Source organism: Haliotis asinina, chromosome 2 (genome assembly GCF_037392515.1).
Source record: "Haliotis asinina isolate JCU_RB_2024 chromosome 2, JCU_Hal_asi_v2, whole genome shotgun sequence".
NCBI lineage: Eukaryota > Metazoa > Mollusca > Gastropoda > Lepetellida > Haliotidae > Haliotis > Haliotis asinina.
This window is the reverse complement of record NC_090281.1, coordinates 100,517,611-100,536,348: the sequence shown is the minus strand read 5'-3', so window position 1 is coordinate 100,536,348 and position 18,738 is coordinate 100,517,611. Positions and strand designations below refer to the sequence as shown.

Sequence of the window (18,738 nt, the reverse complement as noted above, 5' to 3'; positions counted from 1 at the left end):
TGTCAAGACTCACTTAATTCATTTTCACTCTTGGCCACTGCATGGGTGGAGTTAAGGAACATCTTGCCCCTCTGGTAAAATATATGGGTGGGTTTAGGGAACATCCTCGCCCTTTGGCAAGGTACATGGGTGCAATTAGGGAACATCTTGGCCCTTTGGCAAGGTGCTTGACTGAAGTTAGGGAACATCTTGTCTCCTTGGTCAATACCTGGTCGGAGTTACGGAACATCTCGGCTCCTTGGTCAATACCTGGTCGGAGTTAGGGAACATCTCGGCTCCTTTGTCAATACCTGGTCGGAGTTAGGGAACGTCTTGGACCTATATTAACGTACATGGCTCGGCCAGGATAGTTTCTCTCGGTGGATTCACAAACATCCACTTTAAATATATTTTCCCTTGGGTACCGATTCGAATGTTTAGTCCGGTATCATCCAGTTATTAAGTTATGAGGGGCAACGGGTTGTCCAGTACTTTGGTAAGAGTGCTCAAAAAGTCGGCGTTGAAATTTCAGTAAGTAGATTGTTCAGTGGTTCTGGATCGGAATATTGGTAGGCCGCCATCTAAAGGCAAATAAATCAGAATGCAGAGTTTTAAACACACAGAAGGAATACTAAATACAACAGCTCAATCTTACGTGATGTTGTAACTGAGCTGACATATCGCTAATAATTCAATTATTTGATATGGTTTATATTTTCAAGGCAACGGGACGCTTATCGGAGCTTCTGCCAACGTGGTATGTGCTGGCATAGCAGAGCAGCACGGGTACGGCATTTCCTTCAGGGAGTTCTTCAAGTAAGTACTCCATGATATCAGCACTATGTACATACGGTGACTTACGTGAAAATGAAAACAGTAGAAACTAAAAACACCAACTCACCGAGACGGGTGCTTCTTCCAGTGACGCCATGTTTTGATGTGTGCGTTTCAGAGCGCGACCGACAAATCACGGAACTGAGCCGAAGGTGGCCGATCTTGTTTCAAGTCTTACCGACATCGTTTCCGATAGGGGCGTTGTGTTTCTGTTATTACCGCTAAACTACCGATATCGCTGCAATTGTTTCTCGAGTGGGCTGCGTTTGTTTACATTTGAGATGCAATTCCTTCAAATTTGTCGTAATTCCTTCCATTACTTAGTGGGGCCTGTTTTTACAGGTTGGCATTCGACATGATTTGTACACAAAACATGATTGGTAAAATATTCTGTTGCAGGGTTGGATTTCCAATGATGCTCGTTACTGTTGCCGTAGCAACTGTGTACATGATCATCTGCCACGTGTGGCTCGACTGGAACACCTAGATCTACACAGATTATAAGGCTTAGAATGGACACTAAATCAACTGCTGGACTTTGATGGCATAGCTTGCCAGTCTATTCCAAGATCCTGTGTCAAGTGGACTGTACCATAGCCATCCACTTGGACAAGGGGCTAGCATACGAAATAGCTACTGGCCCATTTAGTCCAGGAGGAGGCAGCTGATGTCGTAGCCTCCCCAGTACTGATTTGGTTTGACACTATGTTCAGTTAGTATGATGTCTTGGGCTCATGAAAAGGCCTGTAATACTCTCAGATTGTGGTATCAGTTGTTTTTCACAGGCCATTTTATGTGGTGGGCGTCAGTGAGCATTTTCAGGACATTTGGTTTGCTGCCCGACAACACTTCACAGTTAATCGTTAATAGTTTTACTACTATCAAACTGATGACTTTCATTTTGACTTTTCTGTATTTTAAAGGAACTTATTTGACATACTTTTGTTTTTGAAAAAAAATCAAAATGGCCGCCATTTTGGCCGCCATCTTGAATTGTCGTGTTTGCACCTAGAACCATTTGTTCATAGCAGAGGACTAAGTTTGCACTGATATGTAAACAAACAATTCATTTGATGAAGTAACATCACCCAAAATGTTAGAAAACTATGCTTCAAGGCCGATAACTGCTTCTAAGCTCTGGTTGTACAGGACCGGGAAAGCAAGGGTACAGCTGCACCCCCCCACCCCCACCCCTACATTTTTAACAGGTTATTTTTATGCATAAACGTATTGATATAACACACTTTTAATGTTGATAGTACCCCTTTATTAAGAAAGGCCCTGTTGTAGCTATTCAAAGTGGTCTGTCAGATAAGTCATAATTACTTTTGATACATGCAGAAGTTTACAATTAACTCTCCTCTCACTTTCTTTCACACCATATGTTACATCATGTCAGAATTGGAGTCCTCTACAACTCAAAGCTGTTGGAGCAACAATCACCTGCCATTCAAAAAGACATGTCTCTGTGCACAATAAATCAGTTCATCTGCATTCACATAGATGTCTATGCTTGCATACTGACTTTATTGCACTTACTCGATGTCAGTTCAACCAGTCCATGGGGAGACTAGAATTTCTTGACACCAGAAAAGGGATAAGGTGACCATCACAAATGCTCCAACCATGGTCAACTGGTGAAGGAATCATCATGATTGGTTGTATTCACATATAGTTAACTCGCTCAATAAGATGTTTTAGACTGTTGGATCTTGGTAGGAGTTTTTCTCACTACTTCTACACGCATCTCTGGATTATTTGGTACACACATACCATTAAAAAACCCGTCCACTAGACATCATAATTGTGACCCATTTGTTGTGTGGTGCTTTAGAGCCTTTTGGGGAATCAATGTAGAAGAGGAGGTTTTCAGTTTCAGGTTCAGACGATGTAAGGTGACCAAACGTTTGTCTTCAGCTATGTTCAACTGAGTACATATGATATTAATCCTTTTGCTCTGTTCAGCATGCAAGAAGTTGTGAATTATATCCTTTGAGACAACAACTCCACATGCAATGTTCACAAGATACAGACATGACACGTCATTCATTTGGAAGACTGACTGGATTTTCCATCAATCCTGATTAGCACACTGACATTTCTGGTGTTCCTTTCAGAATAGCTCATTCAGATGGAACATCAAGAAAGAGTATCAAATTCTGTTTGTAAGAGGAACTTCAAACGGAAGGTTTTGGTCCTTCACTGCCTACTATCAGAGGAGAGAATGCTGGCTCTTCATATAGTTAATGGAATGGCAACATTGCAAATGTGCAGAAAGGGAACTGCTTCAAACTTTAGAGACTTGGCTGATATGCATTGAGATAAATTCAGAATCGAACTGACTGCATTAGAGTTGATGCTCTTTCGGACAGGTATTCCAGGCAAGAGTCAGTCAAAGTAGGGGAGCGAATCAAAGATGATCGTCAACGGTGCAAGAAGTCAAGATTGTTGGTAAAAACACACCACTACCAAAGACATTGGGACAAATCAGCTGTCCTCTCTTGTCTTGTCCAGTGTTGTCGCACATACGAACGAACGATGGAGTTCTGTTGGTCCGGCCATGCTATCTGTTGGTAGGCCTGACACACACCAAGGTACATTTGTAGTTCTTAGAACGTCCTGACCCGCCCTAACAATAACTGTAAAACGAGACTGAAGGTGATAGAACGTGTAGGGATTATATAAATTACGATGCTTGTTCGATCATAAACAGTTGTCAGTATGTCTACCTCATCTGTGCCCTATCCCCAGACAGTTGGCATTACGTATTGACTGGGAAGAAACACGCCTTCACCCCATATGAACAACGTTTACAAGCAGTTCAACCCCGTAGTTAGTCAGTGTATATCCGTTCTGAATTATACATTAGAATTAGTTCTTAATATACACTACCCCTTTCTCATTCAACCAGCTCGTATCCAGACACTTCTTCCCGTTCGCACTACATTCTCGCTCTGATTATAGCGTGTGCAGTGGTAATAGCAAACATGTCCACGTTTGATTCCCAGTCCGTTCTTATTTCCGTTACCAGTTTCAAGATAGAAACATCGACATCACCATGCCTCCACAGGAAAAAGAGGGTGGACCAAGAAAGACATCTTATTTAATGAAGGGGTGATACATTCAAGAATTTCATCAAACACGGGAAGGGTGATTCTCAAGAAATTGTAGAAGGACTCATGATCATCAAGGCGGAGATCCTCTATCAGCTGATGAAATGTTCCACACCTATTAGCCTCTCAGGTTAAAGCCAGTTTCTCACCCAACAAGTTCTTGTTCGTTTCCTCCTTTCTTGCTCTACCAACCCGTTGTACTCTTGTTCTGCTTCCAAAAAAAATTGCAGGAAATAAGCATCCAGCATGTTGAGAGCTGCAAATTTGTTCATGTAATACAGGCAGAAATCTTTATTGCGAATGGAGAACATGTTAAAAACGCATTTCTGTATACCCTACCTTGTCATATGGTAATGCACACAGTGTTGACATAATAAGACCTGCATGAGACCTACATAAACGCACTAACAAGTAGAACTTGACGAGAATCCATTGTGCTCTTTTAGAACTGAGTAGAAATGTACTGCAAACTTCTTAAGAACAAATCATTTGGTTTTGAGAATATTTGCATAAAATACCAAGCTAAGAACATAATGCGGTTTGTCAGCGAACGGAGCAGACCTGGTGGAAACTGTGTACAAACGTATTGCAACTGATGTCCAACTATATTATGTCTGCACACATCCCCATTAAGATTGAAGTTTGGCGATTCCTTTCATCATATGGCAATCTTGTTTAAGATGAGTCATCACTCAGTCCCATTTTATAACTTGTAGAAATTGGACCTTGGGAATTGTCTTTCTCAAGTCCTCTGCAACTCAAAAAACTACATTCCCACAATTAAGTGACAATCAGGATTTTGTCGGTCATTATATCTTGTGGACAGTTTGCAAGTTCAATGTACATACAAAACAATCCAGTGATGTCTGTAGATGAGACAAGACACTGAATGAAAAGCGCCCACAAACATCTCACGGTCTAAAATATCACATTGAGCAAGTAAACTACCAAGTGCATGTTTGGAAACAGGATCTGCAGCCAATCATATTCCTTCACCAGTTGACCATGGTTGGAGCATTTGTGATGGTCACCTTATCCCTTTTCTGGTGTTGAGAAATTCTAGTCTCCCCATGGACTGGTTGAACTGACATCGAGTAAATGCAATAAAGTCAGTATGCAAGCATAGACATCTATGTGAATGCAGATGAACTGATTTATTGTGCACAGAGACATGTCTTTTTGAATGGCAGGTGATTGTTGCTCCAACAGCTTTGAGTTGTAGAGGACTCCAATTCTGACATGATGTAACATATGGTGTGAAAGAAAGTGAGAGGAGAGTTAATTGTAAACTTCTGCATGTATCAAAAGTAATTATGACTTATCTGACAGACCACTTTGAATAGCTACAACAGGGCCTTTCTTAATTAAGGGGTACTATCAACATTAAAAGTGTGTTATATCAATACGTTTATGCATAAAAATAACCTGTTAAAAATGTAGGGGTGGGGGTGGGGGGGTGCAGCTGTACCCTTGCTTTCCCGGTCCTGTACAACCAGAGCTTAGAAGCAGTTATCGGCCTTGAAGCATAGTTTTCTAACATCTTGGGTGATGTTACTTCATCAAATGAATTGTTTGTTTACATATCAGTGCAAACTTAGTCCTCTGCTATGAACAAATGGTTCTAGGTGCAAACACGACAATTCAAGATGGCGGCCAAAATGGCGGCCATTTTGATTTTTTTTCAAAAACAAAAGTATGTCAAATAAGTTCCTTTAAAATACAGAAAAGTCAAAATGAAAGTCATCAGTTTGATAGTAGTAAAACTATTAACGATTAACTGTGAAGTGTTGTCGGGCAGCAAACCAAATGTCCTGAAAATGCTCACTGACCCCTACCACATAAAATGGCCTGTGAAAAAAACAACTGATACCACAATCTGAGAGTATTACAGGCCTTTTCATGAGCCCAAGACATCATACTAACTAAAAATAGTGTCAAACCAAATCAGTACTGGGGAGGCTACGAAATCCTATTTCTAGGCCCCTTTTTGAGATTCTCCTCCTGGACTAATTAGCCAAAATGCTCGTGAATAGGTCCAGTAATGTATTGTTAAAGCTTTCCCGATTGGATGGCTGAAAATCTCAGATGATTCCTTCTTTAATGCACATGAAGTCAAGTATGAAGGTGTTAAAAGTTCGTCTGCAGAAGTTTCATGATACTTATTTTATTGTCAGTCGAAGATCGCTATATAAAAATATTAATAGCGTTGTGCGCAAGGGGCAAGAAGCCATAACAGTTCAAATATGACGTGATTGGATGAGGCTCTACAAGTATCTAATCAGCTTCACCGTTGTCACTTACCAAACATAACACTAATTCTATGTGCATTTGGATATTAATGTTTTGCAGGCTCAGTGAAGTAAGATTGGGCTAGGAACATTTTTACTCTCAAAGATTACATACGTTCTAGTGGGGGTGCAAATACATAATCATCAACTGACATCGTTATAAATGAATATCTGTCATTAAAACCACTAATTTCGGCATTTAATCACATTAAATCGACCTTTTTGACAACAGCACACAATTCTCTTCCGCGAACGAAATTTCAAACAATCAGAAGGGGGCACGCCTCAGTGACGCAATTTGCAATATGCCTGTGCGCGCTGCTTTTGAAATCCTGTACATTATAATTCAGGCAAATTATCTTGTTTACAGGTTTGTCTAAGCCTGAAACCATGACAATTGTTGTGAAAATGAAAGTTTTATGTTTTCACAATCTACAACATTGGTCAACATGTTTGTACGTGGACAATACTGAAACCCTGACTAGACAGAGCATATTTTGCGTGCACATCAGATGGTACATTCAGGATGATATGAAAATCCACATCTCTCCACAACCATCAGTCAACGATCTGACCAGCTATCTGTGGATGAAAATGGAATTCAAATGATACATTTCATTCCATATCACAGATAATCCTTGATATCTCCAGAGCATACATCCGATAAATCTCCACCATACCCTTGATCACAGTGGACGCGTGTACAACCCTATTATTTTATTACCTTCATTTGCTGGCTCTGCATTCTCACAGTAACTAATCAGCTACGCCACCATTACTGCCGAGCTTCCCAGTGTCAACGACAACAGCAGTTGCAGCTGCAAAGGTTTGTTTGCAGTGCGACTCAGATTTCCGGGAAATCATGTAGACAAACTGACAGGTCTGAAGCCTAAAAATAAGAACTCCATCTACCTCTTTCAGAGTACCTCTATATCATCTGAGTTGCAAAGTTTATTACCATACATAACTTTAAAAGCAAAAGTGAGTTGCGATTGACTCGCTCAACTTCCGAGCGTAGACACCTGATTCGATAAACTGTCAGCCAAAGGAGGTAAAAAATTCATCAGGATGAGCCATACATGCTTCCAGGGTATAGTGGAGATCAGAACACATACCTTGGTGATATCGAGGATATGATATCTGAAACATCTTGTGAGCAGAACACAATGTCTCTCACTTGTAGTTCTTGTTCATATTTATTCATTCATGACATGTACCAGCACTAGCATCAACAATTCATCATTAGTCAACTCACCAACTGAAATAAAGCATAATCACTGTCAGCTCTGTGTGACTTCCTATCCATAAACAACTTTAGATCAGAGATAACTCAGCCATGGCCCAAGTCATGTGAGAATTGGCTTTCTAGCATTTCTCTTAGAAACAAATGTTGTTGGTACTGGGGTGGGATGTGGTGTTGGTATTGGGGAGGGATGTGGTGTTGTTGGTAGTGGGGTGGGATGTGGTGTTGGTATTGGGGTGGGATGTGGTGTTGTTGGTACTGGGGAGGGATGTGGTGTTGGTATTGGGGTGGGATATGGTGTTGTTGGTATTGGGGAGGGATGTGGTGTTGGTATTGGGGTGGGATGTGGTGTTGTTGGTACTGGGGAGGGGTATGGTGTTGTTGGTATTGGGGTGGGATGTGGTGTTGTTGGTACTGGGGTGGGATGTGGTGTTGGTATTGGGGTGTGATGTGGTGTTGTTGGTATTGGGGTGGGGTGAGGTGTTGTTGGTACTGGGGTGGGATGTGGTGTTGTTGGTATTGGGGTGGGGTGAGGTGTTGTTGGTACTGGGGTGGGATGTGGTGTTGGTATTGGGGAGGGATGTGGTGTTGGTATTGGGGTGGGATGTGGTGTTGTTGGTACTGGGGAGGGATGTGGTGTTGGTATTGGGGTGGGATGTGGTGTTGTTGGTATTGGGGAGGGATGTGGTGTTGTTGGTATTGGGGAGGGATGTGGTGTTGTTGGTATTGGGGTGGGATGTGGTGTTGTTGGTACTGGGGTGGGACATGGAGTTGTTGGTATTGGGGAGGGATGTGGTGTTATTGGTACTGGGGTGGGATGTGGTGTTGTTGGTATTGGGGTGGGATGTGGTGTTGTTGGTACTGGGGTGGGATATGATGTTGTTGGTACTGGGGAGGGGTATGGTGTTGGTACTGGGGTGGGATGTGGTGTTGTTGGTACTGGGGAGGGATGTGTTGTTGTTGGTACTGGGGAGGGATATGGTGTTGGTATTGGGGTGGGATGTGGTGTTGTTGGTACTGGGGAGGGGTATGGTGTTGGTATTGGGGTGGAATGTGGTGTTGTTGGTACTGGGGTGGGATGTGGTGTTGTTGGTATTGGGGAGGGATGTGGTGTTGTGGGTATTGGGGAGGGATATGGTGTTGTTGGTATTGGGGTGGGATATGGTGTTGTTGGTACTGGGGGGGATGTGGTGTTGTTGGTACTGGGGTGGGATGTGGTGTTGTTGGTATTGGGGTGGGATATGGAGTTGTTGGTACTGGGGAGGGATGTGGTGTTGTTGGTATTGGGGAGGGATATGGTGTTGTTGGTACTGGGGTGGGATATGGTGTTGTTGGTACTGGGGAGGGATGTGTTGTTGTTGGTACTGGGGAGGGATATGGTGTTGGTATTGGGGTGGGATATGGTGTTGCTGGTACTGGGGAGGGATGTGTTGTTGTTGGTACTGGGGAGGGGTATGGTGTTGTTGGTATTGGGGTGGGATATGGTGTTGTTGGTACTGGGGAGGGATGTGGTGTTGTTGGTATTGGGGAGGGATATGGTGTTGTTGGTATTGGGGTGGGATATGGTGTTGTTGGTACTGGGGAGGGATGTAGTGTTGTTGGTACTGGGGAGGGATGTGGTGTTGTTGGTACTGGGGAAGGATGTGGTGTTGTTGGTACTGGGGAGGGATATGGTGTTGTTGGTATTGGGGAGGGATATGGTGTTGTTGGTACTGGGGTGGGATACCTTTGTGACCTTTGCCCCCCCATCTCTAAACAAGAGAGCACTTTAGAGCAATTATTTCATCCTCCAGCGAGAATGTCAGTTCAGGTGTGATCAGGTTAACAGCATTCTCTGAAACTGATCAAGACACATCTGAAATCTACATTTCACACTTGCATTTGCAGAATACACAGAGCTGGGAAAGTTTCTTACTGGCCTTGCTGCAGGCTACAGTGTTGTGATGCAGGCTGAAACAGGTTTTGACAGAAAACAGATTTTGGACAGCTCTAGCTGTACCTTCATATCTGTCTGATCATAATCATTTGGTGGTCGTACATAAAACCCAAATACATTGATTAATCATCTGCCCCCAACTGTACTACAATAAAATCCATTACTTGTTCATCCAGTTTGTTGATTCAAACAACCCATCATGAAACCTTTCTTTCGTCTCCTCTCCACTGTGACGTGGAGCTTGCTGCAACGTCGCTTTCACGTCATCAGTAGAACATAAACTCAGTCCTAAGGCTGCACCTTCCAAGCATGCACGCTCCATGGGAAGTATACATAGACTCTACAGACTGCTCCAAATTCTGGAGCCCCAGGAACTAGGCATATGTCATGGATGGCAGTCACTGTGTTATGTTAGATGCTATCAAGGAAGATTAATTCTACCCCGGCTCTTCACAGGTCACCTAAACACTGAAACATGAATGTGAAGTACCAACTCAGATACTAAGACATACACACATAAATATCTGTGACACATCTGAAATTATAATTTGAAACTACTGTAACAATGTACAAGAGGGTGGTGTGATGTCGATGGTTTCTGTGTCCGGCAGCTGCTTAACAAAAACACACATGCTGACTATGACTTCAATAATTTTCTTGACATAAAAATACTTCATCTGTAAAATGTTGTGTGATGTAGAATATAGCCATTGCACATCGCTTCTCACACTGTGTTTATGTCTAAAACATAAACAAAAATAATATGAGCATTCCTCCATTCATTAGTTATCTCTGTGAGCCAGTCCCATGGAAACCATTCAGTCATCCTGTCTGTCTCACAGCAGCTATTTAATTATCACTGTCTCTCTGTCGGACATTCCGTGCGCCAGATGCCAACTTTCTCTTCTTGAAGGTCACTGACCCTGATCCTCCTAGAGAGGTCACCTTCTTCTCCTTGAACCGTGACTTGGGCTCCTGCTTCGGGAGATCAGGGAGAGGAATTTCATTCACCATCCTTGGCAGCTCCATATTGGGTGGACTGGAAACAAATGATTAAGGTTAGCAGCATACAGAAGTATGTGTGACATACAGACTGTCATATTAAGAAAGTGTGATAGAGACACTCACGGCTCAGCCTCCCTGACTGTCTCCCATGTACCATAAGCACATCGTGCCCACTTGGGGTCGTCCCTCTTCTTTGGGGGTGGTTCATCAGCTGGAAGGGGGATGTCTACAGGTAGGAGGTTGTCAGTAGGTGCGGAGGGTTCATCGCTAGGCAGGGGGATGCTCTCTAAAGGAAGGGGAATTGATGGAGGAGTTATATCTCCTGTACTCTCTTCATCACATTTCCTTTTCAGTGAATCATTCTCTTTCTGAAATCAACAAATAATGGATTTACCTTGACAACTTAAAAAGAAAGAGTGGCAGAAAGCTGTTTTAAGCGGTTGCATAGTTAGATTTCTTAAAGTGCTTAGAGCATAAAACTGTTCACAAAGCTGAGAGTTAAAGGGGCACTGATGCGGAGCGAATAATGTTTCTCGCCAACTGTCTAATTATGAAACTAAACTGCAAATCGGTCAGCGCCCGCTCCCTCGAACATGACGGACAAAGGGACTGGGCTCTGGTCCACATTAGCAGAATTTCTTCACCTAAACAGTCAGGAGGCCGGATACCCATCATATGCCATTATTTAAAAATATCCATGGTATTCCTTGTCTGATCGTAACCAAATATCTCAGCAGTGTAGTTTTTTTTCAGATGCTTGGATGGTATCATGACTGATTCTATTTCTGTGTTTTTTACCTCGATATTTAATCATGTTATGTGAAAATATGATGTCTACAGGCACGTAGCAAGCCATTTTGCAAAGCTTCATATTTGGATAGTTTTAAGTGTTGGCCCAGCTGTCACAGCAAATATCATATGTAAATTTTGGTACCTATAGTAGCCACCTTGGTTTATTATCTATGATAATAAAAACACACAGTTGATTTATTTGAATTCGTAAACTAAAAACACTGACTTTGCCATTGGTAGAGAAATCTGAAAATTTACCTACAAAAAAACCCTGATTACACCTATTTACCTAAGTACACAGCAAATGCCTGTATGTATTTCTTATGTAACAAAGTTCCGTTGGTATGCTCAAAACAGTTTCAGCCCTAAGTGTTTTCAGGCTGCATGTGACACACAGATTACATCTTTCATGCTGTAACTCGTGTTTGATGGTATAAACCTACACATGTTATTTGTCATCATTCGCTTGATGGTCAGTTAATGAATTTATAACGGGTATAATTAGTGATACCACCACTCAGGTTACTCAACAAAGGTTCCCATTTGGCATTTCTCCTGTTTGGAGTAAATACTCAACATTACAAATTAAGGTCTGTAATGGCAAATGTATTGTATGTTATGTAATATGTGCATGTAAGTAATGCAAGAGGGTTTATCAGCTGAGTTACAAAAACAAACATCGATCAAAGGATTAACCGATAACACACTGATTGACTAATTACCTTTATCTTCTACAGCGGATTTGTCAAAAGGCAGTTTGTGTAGATGTACTAATCTGTACTGACTACATCCTGTCTTAAAGTGCAAGTGAAAAAACAACATCCTCCCTTCAAACAATTAACCACCATTGCGTTGATTGATTGCTAATTGTTTTTAACTAAATTACTTAGAATGGCGGACATGATTCAATTAGTTGCCAGGTGTGCTATCTTGGGTGACCAATGAGAGGTTTATCAGGTTTTCACCAGTGTGAAAGACGTGAAACGATGTGTTACTTTTTCACAAATTAGACTGTTGTAAGAAACACAACATAGAGCAGGATTATTTATCAGCTTCAGGTAAATGGAATACCGTTCTTGTATGTGGATATTAATGGGTACATTCCTGAACAAGGTAGTAGCCTGACATTGTTGCTATAAAATTAGTCTGTTTCAAATTCATTATTTCCATTTTGTTTTAATTTATTTGTTGTAGCATTCAGCAGAATCTATATGACAGAAAACACACACTAGATCGCATATGTGTGTGAAACAGGATCCACAATGGCAGTCATGTTAAAAATTTACTATAAGTATAAGCAGATCGTGTGTTCTTTTATTAATTTTCAAAATCATACAAATATGACTATAAACTAATTAGGGTCATGAGACAAAATATAGAGACATACATTGGCTTCGTTATTTTTCCGTCTTACTAGTTTATTACCATTTCACCATTGGCAGATGATTAACCTTCGAAGTGTTTCTTTTGTTTTCATAAAACATTTGTAATGAAGTAAAAATGACTTCACCTTAGTTGATGTGTCTATAATTAAACCCTAAATTGCGCATACGGACTGCGCAGCAGAGATCACGAACCAGTCACAAATTCTGGGATATCATCTGGGTACTCATGGGAGAAAAACAATAACAAAAGTTTCAACCTGTCCATGGAAATTGCTCCGCATCAGTGCCCCTTTAAGCATGCATCTATTTCCAGGTGGAGTATCCATGCCCTTGTGTTGAAACAGGTGACAGCACCAGGTCAGGAGTGGTATAGTTCACATATACATGTAGTATGTTACTGGTATTTACTTCATGGGCAGCTGCCTCCTTGGTTGTCTCCCCTCCCTGTGTCTGTTCCTGCTCGGTAAGTGCCACAAATGAGTCAGGCGGCTCCCACACAGATTCTGCCAAGACCAGAAGAACACGAAGTGGGATGTGATCAGATCATTGAAGTGAACTGCTTGAACTTTGAACTTTAACTCCTCACTGCCCTTCCACCATCAAATGTCTCCCAGAGGCTGAAAATCAAATGTGTTAGTTTTCCTATCGCTCACCTCCTTGACCACCATTAGTCACCTCTGTACTCAAACCCTTAGACCCATCATTCATCTCCTGAATCACTAAACACCTTAGTCCCAATTATTCACCTTCCGAATCACTAAACCCCTTAGACCCATCATTCACCTTCCGAATCACTAAACCCCTTAGACCCAGCATTCACCTTCCGAATCACTAAACCCCTTACACCCAGCATTCACCTTCCGAATCACTAAACACCTTTGACCCATCATTCACCTTCTGAATCACTAAACCCTTTAGTCCCAAACATTCACCTATCGAATCACTAAACTCCTTACACCCAATTATTCACCATCCAAATCACTAAACACCTTAGTCTCAATTATTCACCTTCCGAATCACTAAACCCCTTAGACCCATCATCTGCCTTCTGAATCACTAAACCCCTTAGACCCATCATCCACATTCTGAATCACTAAACCACTTAGTCCCAATTATTCACCTCCCAAATCACTAAACCCCTTAGTCCCAATTATTCACCTCAAAAAACACAAAACCCCTTAGTCCCATCATCCACCTTCTGAATCACTAAACCCCTTAGACCCAATTATTCACCTTCCAACTCACTAAACCCCTTAGACCCAATTATTCACCTTCCGAACCACTAAACCCTATAGTCCCAATTATTCACCTTCCGAATCACTAAACCCCCTAGACACATCATTCACCTTCCGAATCACTAAACCCCTTAGACCCATCATTCACCTTCTGAATCACTAAACCCCTTAGTCTCATCATTCAACTTCCGAATCAGTAAACCCCTTAGACCCATCATCCACCTTCCGAATCACTAAACCCCTTAGACCCAGCATTCACCCCCCGAATCACTAATCCCCTTAGTCCCATCATTCACCTTCCAAATCACTAAACCCATTTGACCCATCATTCACTTTCTAAATCATTAAACTTCTTAGTCCCAATTATTCACCTCCCGAATTACTAAATCCCTTAGACCCAGCATTCACCTTCCGAATCACTAAACCCCTTAGACCCATCATTCACCTCCCGAATCACTAAATCCCTTAGCCCCATCATTCACCTTCTGAATCACTAAAGCCTTTAGACCCAATTATTCACCTCAAAAATCACTAAACCCCCATAGACCGATCATTCACCTTCCGAATCACTAAACCCCTTAGACCCATTATTCACCTTCTGAATCACTGAACCCCTTAGACCCATCATTCACCTCCTGAATCACTAAATCCCTTAGACCCAATTATTCACCTCCGAATCACTAAACCCCTTAGACCCATCATTCACCTTCTGAATCACTAAACACCTTAGTCCGGTCATTCACCTTCATAACCCATCCATGACACAAATGACTCATTCCCAACCCCATCACTTAACCCCTTGACTCACATCATCAAACAGTTGCGCTCCATCAGTGACCCTGGTAACTCACACACAAGACATCATCACAAACCCCTCAAGTCCCCATTACTCAGCCACTTGAGCCCCATCACTGATCCGGGTCACTAACCCCCTGATGTCTCATCACCGACTCCTGAAGTCCTAATCACTCACCTCCTGTGACAGTACTCCAGTAGTATGTGTAGCCCTCAGGAGACTTTGCCTCAAACCACTCCTTCACATCCACATGATCTGGAGGTCCCTCTTCCTCAGACCCTTCCTGGTTGACAGATTCCCTCTTTGTTATCGGGTTGGATTTAGAAGCTTCTGCAACAAAGATATAGGTAGTGTTCACACACAATCAATTCAACAACACAAACCTTGTTCACACACTACCAGTCTAACAACACAACCCATGTTCACATGCTATCAATCCAACAACACAACCCATGTATTCACTATCAATCTGACAACACAACCCATGTTCACACAATAAATATCTGACAACTTACCATATGTTCACACACTATCAATTCAGCATCACAACCCATGTTCACACAATAAATATCTGACAACTTACCTCATGTTCACACACTATCAATCCAACATCACAACCCATGTTCACACAATAAATATCTGACAACTTACCTCATGTTCACACACTATCAATCCAACATCACAACCCAAGTTCACACAATAAATATCTGACAACTTACCATATGTTCACACACTATCAATCCAACATCACAACCCATGTTCACACAATAAATATCTGACAACTTACCTCATGTTCACACACTATCAATCCAACAGCACAACCCATGTTCACACAATAAATATCTGACAACTTACCTCATGTTCACACACTATCAATCCAACATCACAACCCATGTTCACACAATAAATATCTGACAACTTACCTCATGCTCACACACTATCAATCCAACATCACAACCCATGTTCACACACTATCAATCCAACAACATAACCCATGTTCACACACCATCAATATGACAATACAACCCATGCTCAACTCTACCAATCTAACAACACAACCCATGTTCCTAGACTATCAATACAATAAGGAAACCCATGTTCAAACACCATCAATACGACAACACAACCCATGTTCACATATTATGAATCTGACAATACGACCCATGTTCAACACTATTAATATGACAACACAAAGCTTGTTAATGTAGTAGCGGGTAGAGGGGTAATGTTGGTGGAGGGGTGCACGCAACACAACGCTACTTGTGGTTATAGTTGACAGCCGTTTATTTCAATTAAAATGAATAGTTGAGGTGACCCACTGTGTGGCAATGAGTGACTACGACCTCTCATGCAGTTGAGTTGTCGAAGATCATTCTGATAAACTCCTCATTAACTCCATAAAACATCCAATATACTGAACTGATCCTCCTCTTTTTATGATCTTTATTGACTGCCACTAAGCTGTGTGTAACACAAACCTTTAAAACTTAGCAGACAATAGGTGGCAAGCTGACCAGAGAAACTGAGACAGAAAGACAAAAGAAGCATGTGCAGAGTGGAAGCGCATGGGTCAGAAGCTGGCCTGACCCAGTAGAGAGACTATTGTTAATTGGAGTGATTGTGGGTGCAGGGATACATTTAACTGAGAGGGTTTGTTATATTTTATTTGTACACATAAAAGCTGACACCTATACACTATATATTAACTATATACAAGTTCTTAATATTGAAACGTATAGACTATGAAACTAATAACGATTAAAAACATGACCAGTAGTATATACAATGGGGGTTTTAAAACACTTTCAAGAAAAGTCTCTACAAAGCCTTATTTACTAAATAAGGCTTTGGTTGGGTCCTTAGCTCTTGCTACTATTACCCCTACTACTTAACGTGTGTTGGAGGTAACACTGTGCCTATGTCACGTTTATATCGATGAAACAGTTTAACGTGAACCGCCTATGATCTCTTTGGTGTTCATAATAAAGGCTTGTTGGGCTTTTTGTATCCCCTGTTCTATGTACTTTTTTTTCTCGTCTTCGCTGATAGCAGACTTACGAGATTTGGACCGAATATCTTGTTTCATTCCGTTATATTTTGTGAGTTCAGAGAGGATTGAACGAAACTCCTCTTCTGAGATCTTACTATCAGAGAGTGCCGTGGAAATACGCCCACTTACTGTGTTGAGCTTTGCTTCGGCCAGAATCCTGATCTCGTCGTGTTTCAATACCTTACGATGCAGTCTGCGTGATACTAACTTAAGCGCCAACCCTAACACCCCTGCCACCCCAGCTGTTATTTCAATACCTAGCACTATAGGTGCGGCCACGATGGTAGCTAACAACCCAACACCTGCCGCCCCTAGTCCCATGCTGGTTGCCATAAGGGTAGTGTCAGCCCCGTCCACGATATTGAAAGCTCTATTGTACTTCTTACATAGTGCTTTCCGCGTGTCACGGTCTTGTTCTAGTTGGCGTTTCACATCACATAACTGCCTCAAGCGGAACCCATCTACGGTTTCCAGCGTCTTCGCTACTTCCTCTACGACTGGGTACAGACCCATCCTATAATATATATTTTGAAAGATATTTTAATTGGGTTTCAGTTAAAAGTCTATCAATGAATTTGAAGTCTACAAGTTCTAGACTACTAGTCAGGGCAATAGGTGAGAGGCTAATAGACTTTCCTGTTGTAATAAAAACCCCACGGAGGCTTATTAAGTGGTTTATAGGACCCGTGGTATCCCGTTGTATAACAATACGACAATATCGGTCTATGTGTACGTCAGACCAGTGTATTGACACCCCGGGTAAAATTTGGTGTACTATTGGGGGGTTTCCATCGAATAAAGACGTAAAGAAGACTTCTATGATGAGGGTGAAAGGGGAGGATATTCTATCAAGATTACTGCTAAATGTTAATTTATTATTTGGATAAGCACCTAACCCTTTTTTTTCATGACCAATAGATTCTATGTGTACTAATGCCCTCTCCGGAATGAAATCCCCGGCCCAGATACCGTTGTTCTTAATCTTAGAGACCAACCCATTATTTAATGTGATATAAGGTGAGGTGAATGTTAAGTTGATCAGCCATTGGGGCTCTTTTAAATCTGGTAACGGCACCCGTCTGTACACGTTGTCTTTGAAGTGTAGGATATATAATTCACCTTCCTCACCAGGCTGATCGAATCCCTCCGTATCTCCTAGGTCGTTAAGCGTAGTGTTGGGACGATGACTGGTCATTATTATACTATTACGATATAATTTCCAACTGGTTTTTTGATAATAATTCAGGGGTTAACTTCATACCCATGAAGTGTATGTTGTCAGACAGGAAGATCTTGGTTAGTGATATTTTGTTTTCCACGATCACGTTGACCCCCTCCAGACTGGTGTCGGCTCCAACACCCACCCGCACGTAAACGTTGCAAACTTGATACTGGTGTCGTTTCACCCACCCGAGTTTGATCCCCTTCACGATCTCGACATCATTCACCGATGGTTCCCCTAGGTAGACTTTGATGATCAGTGTTGAGTTTGCCGGTAGACTCTCTAGTATCTTGACCACGCCTTCGAATTCAGACACCAACTGCAATGTCACGTTTTGTATGGTCAGTTTACTCGATAGCATGTGGGCTGCCATAGTGTTGAGTGGGCTGACGACTACGCTACGTCTCTGAGTTGGGACATAAGCCACGAGCAGGGTTCCATTGTTCACGACTTTGTTTAGGTGGTTGTCTTTGTTATCAGTAAACACGTAAGGGGAGCCGAGCCTAATATTGAGAAACCAGTCGTTATCGGGTAACAACACCCACTTATCATCTTCGGTGAAGACGAGCATATATGGCTTGTTTCGGGCGACGGTAGTGCTCTCAACATCGTCTAAGTCGAACAGTTTACCCCCGAACGATGGGTATATTATCCAGTTATCACCGGTGTTGACAAGGGCGTACTTAGTGTTGACTGTTGCTCTTGTGGTATCTACTATATCACTTAGGGTTCCACCGGAGACTTCAACGCGTTTGTAAATGTTGTTTTTCAGTTGCAAGGCGTACGATTTACCATCTACTCCGGGAGCGTTGAAACCGCGCGTGTCTCCAAGGTCGGAGATCCCGATATTGACGCATTTT

At 42.0% G+C, this 18,738-nt stretch overlaps 3 protein-coding genes across 5 annotated transcripts in view; 1 reads left to right on the top strand and 2 right to left on the bottom strand.

The window, feature by feature from the left end:
* Positions 1–2,614, top strand: part of LOC137273067 (P protein-like) — a 38,132-nt gene extending 35,518 nt beyond the window's left edge. The window contains exons 19-20 of one of the 2 annotated variants that reach the window (XM_067805516.1): positions 702–795; positions 1,213–2,614. In XM_067805516.1, coding sequence (XP_067661617.1) covers positions 702–795; positions 1,213–1,300 — 182 coding nt within the window. In that variant the 3' untranslated portion in view covers positions 1,301–2,614. The remainder of the gene's footprint in view (positions 1–701; positions 796–1,212) is intronic. The other variant, XM_067805517.1, reaches the window with a different exon arrangement.
* A 4,977-nt stretch (positions 2,615–7,591) lies between these two features.
* Positions 7,592–9,462, bottom strand: LOC137272161 (uncharacterized protein DDB_G0287625-like). The gene is made up of 2 exons (XM_067804515.1): positions 9,457–9,462; positions 7,592–9,115 (listed from the first exon to the last, which is right to left on the bottom strand). Exons 1-2 carry the CDS (start codon positions 9,460–9,462, stop codon positions 7,592–7,594), a joined length of 1,530 nt encoding a protein of 509 aa, XP_067660616.1.
* A 450-nt stretch (positions 9,463–9,912) lies between these two features.
* The window catches only part of LOC137274703 (WW domain-binding protein 4-like), a 38,842-nt gene continuing 30,016 nt past the window's right edge, over positions 9,913–18,738 (bottom strand). The window contains exons 6-9 of one of the 2 annotated variants that reach the window (XM_067808052.1): positions 14,784–14,936; positions 12,984–13,078; positions 10,522–10,766; positions 9,913–10,432 (exon numbers count right to left, since the gene is read on the bottom strand). In XM_067808052.1, coding sequence (XP_067664153.1) covers positions 10,243–10,432; positions 10,522–10,766; positions 12,984–13,078; positions 14,784–14,936 — 683 coding nt within the window. In that variant the 3' untranslated portion in view covers positions 9,913–10,242. The remainder of the gene's footprint in view (positions 10,433–10,521; positions 10,767–12,983; positions 13,079–14,783; positions 14,937–18,738) is intronic. The other variant, XM_067808053.1, reaches the window with a different exon arrangement.